At 28.8% G+C, this 2,424-nt stretch overlaps 1 protein-coding gene across 1 annotated transcript; it reads left to right on the forward strand.

Annotated features, from left to right (window-relative positions):
- Positions 1-1,430: 1,430 nt before the first annotated feature.
- On the forward strand, positions 1,431-2,407 carry LOC143573303 (protein FAR1-RELATED SEQUENCE 12-like; the record flags this gene model as incomplete). Its single annotated transcript, XM_077058219.1, has 3 exons — positions 1,431-1,449; positions 1,909-2,160; positions 2,277-2,407. Coding segments are annotated over exons 1-3 (402 nt in total), but the record flags the coding sequence as incomplete, so codon positions are not given.
- Positions 2,408-2,424: the final 17 nt, after the last annotated feature.

Consider the following 2,424-nt stretch of genomic DNA (forward strand, 5'->3'; position numbering starts at 1 on the left):
GTCGGATAAAGAGAGAAAGACGAGAGAGAGCTTAAGTGTGTTTTTTTGATGGTGTACGGAATGAGTGGAAATGAATGGTTTATGGGTTAATTAAGGTATATACGTCATGGGTCATGGACTTAAGCCTTTCTCCCTTCCTTATTAAATACAAGTCCATCTCATAACGTCTAATATTATTATTTTATTAACCGGGTGGGAAACAGGATGTTACAATATATATATATATATATATATATATATATATATATATATATATATATATATATATATTATATATATATATATATATATATATATATATATATATATATGTATGTATGTATATATATATATATATATATGTAGGGATAGGATCAAGAGAGAACTCCTCTTTAGGGAGAGAACTAAAGAACTAATAATGAAGTGTTTTTAACTTAATTAAAAAAAATAATTTAAATTTTTTTTTCTTTTATCCTTCTTATATGTTGTTATTCTTTACCACAAAAATACAAAAATAAAAAAAAATTAAAAAAACTCGTTGTAATGCATATATGCAATATATCGTCTTTTTCTTAATCCATATGTGCACTAGTGTGTATTTTTATATGTGTAATAATGCTGATTAGCATATATGCAATTGTTTGTATTTTAAATGTGCAATAGTGTTATATTAGATACAAAAACAAAAAAAATCAATATAGTGCATATGTGCATTATTGTTGTATTGTATATATATATATATATATATATATATATATATATATATATATATATATATATATATATATATATATATATATATATATGCGATAGTGTGTATTGCATACAGTTATTAGTGTTGTATTTGCATATATTCAATAGTGTGTATTGTATAATGCAATTGTGTTGTATTATACGTAATAAAACACTATTGTATATATGCAATAGCCATTAGTGCACATATGCACTACACCGACAAGTTTTAAGGGTTTTCTTAGTAACAATATCATCTTATTAGAAGGAGGAAGGAAAAAAAATCACAAAATAATTTTTTTTAAATAGTTAATAATAATTCTTTACTAGTTCTCTGGTTCTCTCTTTAAGAGGAGTTTTCTCTAGATCTCACCCCTATATATATATACATATATATATATATAAAAGATGGAATACGCTAATCCCTATCATACAAAACCGTACGCGACAACAACAAGCGTCGATCTACACTTATCATTCAGTTGAAAGAGGTTGAGGAGATCCCGTGTATTTTTAAGCGAGAAGGGTACGATTGTCTTTTTGATTCCTCATTTAAATTTGGTAATTTGCGTATAAACAGTTACGATCCTGATATTTAGCTTAATCAAAATCAATTTCTTATTTTACGAAACAATTTTTGTACCAAAAACTATCAATTGAGCTCTCTTGAGTACACGAATCAGTTTTTCAAGAGATTTTTGTGATTTTAGGGGTTTGAGATGGAAGACGATCGCGAATGTAAGTTTTTGTTGTTTTTGAATTAATCAACTGTAGATAATTGATTAGTCTAGTTTGATTTTATGATGTTTCATAATATGAACATATCATGAGCGTGTTACTATATCCGATTATGAGTTGATTATAACGTTGTATAAGATGAGTGTCTTATGAGCGTGTTACTATTAGGATTAGCGTAATAGTAAATCTGTATGTTATTTCTCATGAGAATCACGTGATAATTGATTAGTCTAGTTTGTGAGCGTGTTACAAGTGTGTTCATATTAGGTCTGTCTTTGATTTTTGATGTTTCATAATATGAACGTATCATGAGCGTGTTACTATATCTGATTATGAGCTGATTATAACGTTGTATAATACTAGCGTCTTATGAGCGTGTTACTATTAAGATTGTTAAAATGGTTTGATTATAATTTTTGAGCGTGTCTGGATTATAATTTTTTTTGATGTTTTGTGTAGATAAATCAAGTGTTTTGGTTGAAGGTCAAGGGATTGATATCATTCCTGAAGTTGCTTCTTCATACAAACCTGTTAAAGGAATGAAGTTTTCGTCAATTGATCAACCATTTGATTTTTATTGTAAATATGCTAAAAACGCTGGATTTGGGGCCCGTATAGGTGGATCTTACGTGCATGATGGTGTACTAAGAACCAAGTACTTTACATGTTGTAAAGAAGGTCACAAGCCAGCTAAAATATATGATTCAAAAGGTGATTGCAATGAATCAAGCAAGCCATATTATAAAAGGAGGAAGAGGTCGACAATTAGATGTGGTTGTAGAGCACATATCTAGTTGAAATATTTGACGGTGATTTTTTTGAGGTAGATGATTTTGTTGAAGGCCATAATCATAGAATGGTTGCTGATTCTGATATGCAGTTTGTTCGTTCTGCGAGGAAGTTAACACATGTCCAAGAGGAAGCTATTTATGAGCTTTCTAATATGAACTTGGGACCTGTTAAAGCGTTTAACCT

This window comes from Bidens hawaiensis, unplaced genomic scaffold (genome assembly GCF_021521415.1).
Source record: "Bidens hawaiensis isolate Kalapana, Puna unplaced genomic scaffold, B.hawaiensis_p1.1 tig00026366_1, whole genome shotgun sequence".
In the NCBI taxonomy this organism is placed as follows: domain Eukaryota; kingdom Viridiplantae; phylum Streptophyta; class Magnoliopsida; order Asterales; family Asteraceae; genus Bidens; species Bidens hawaiensis.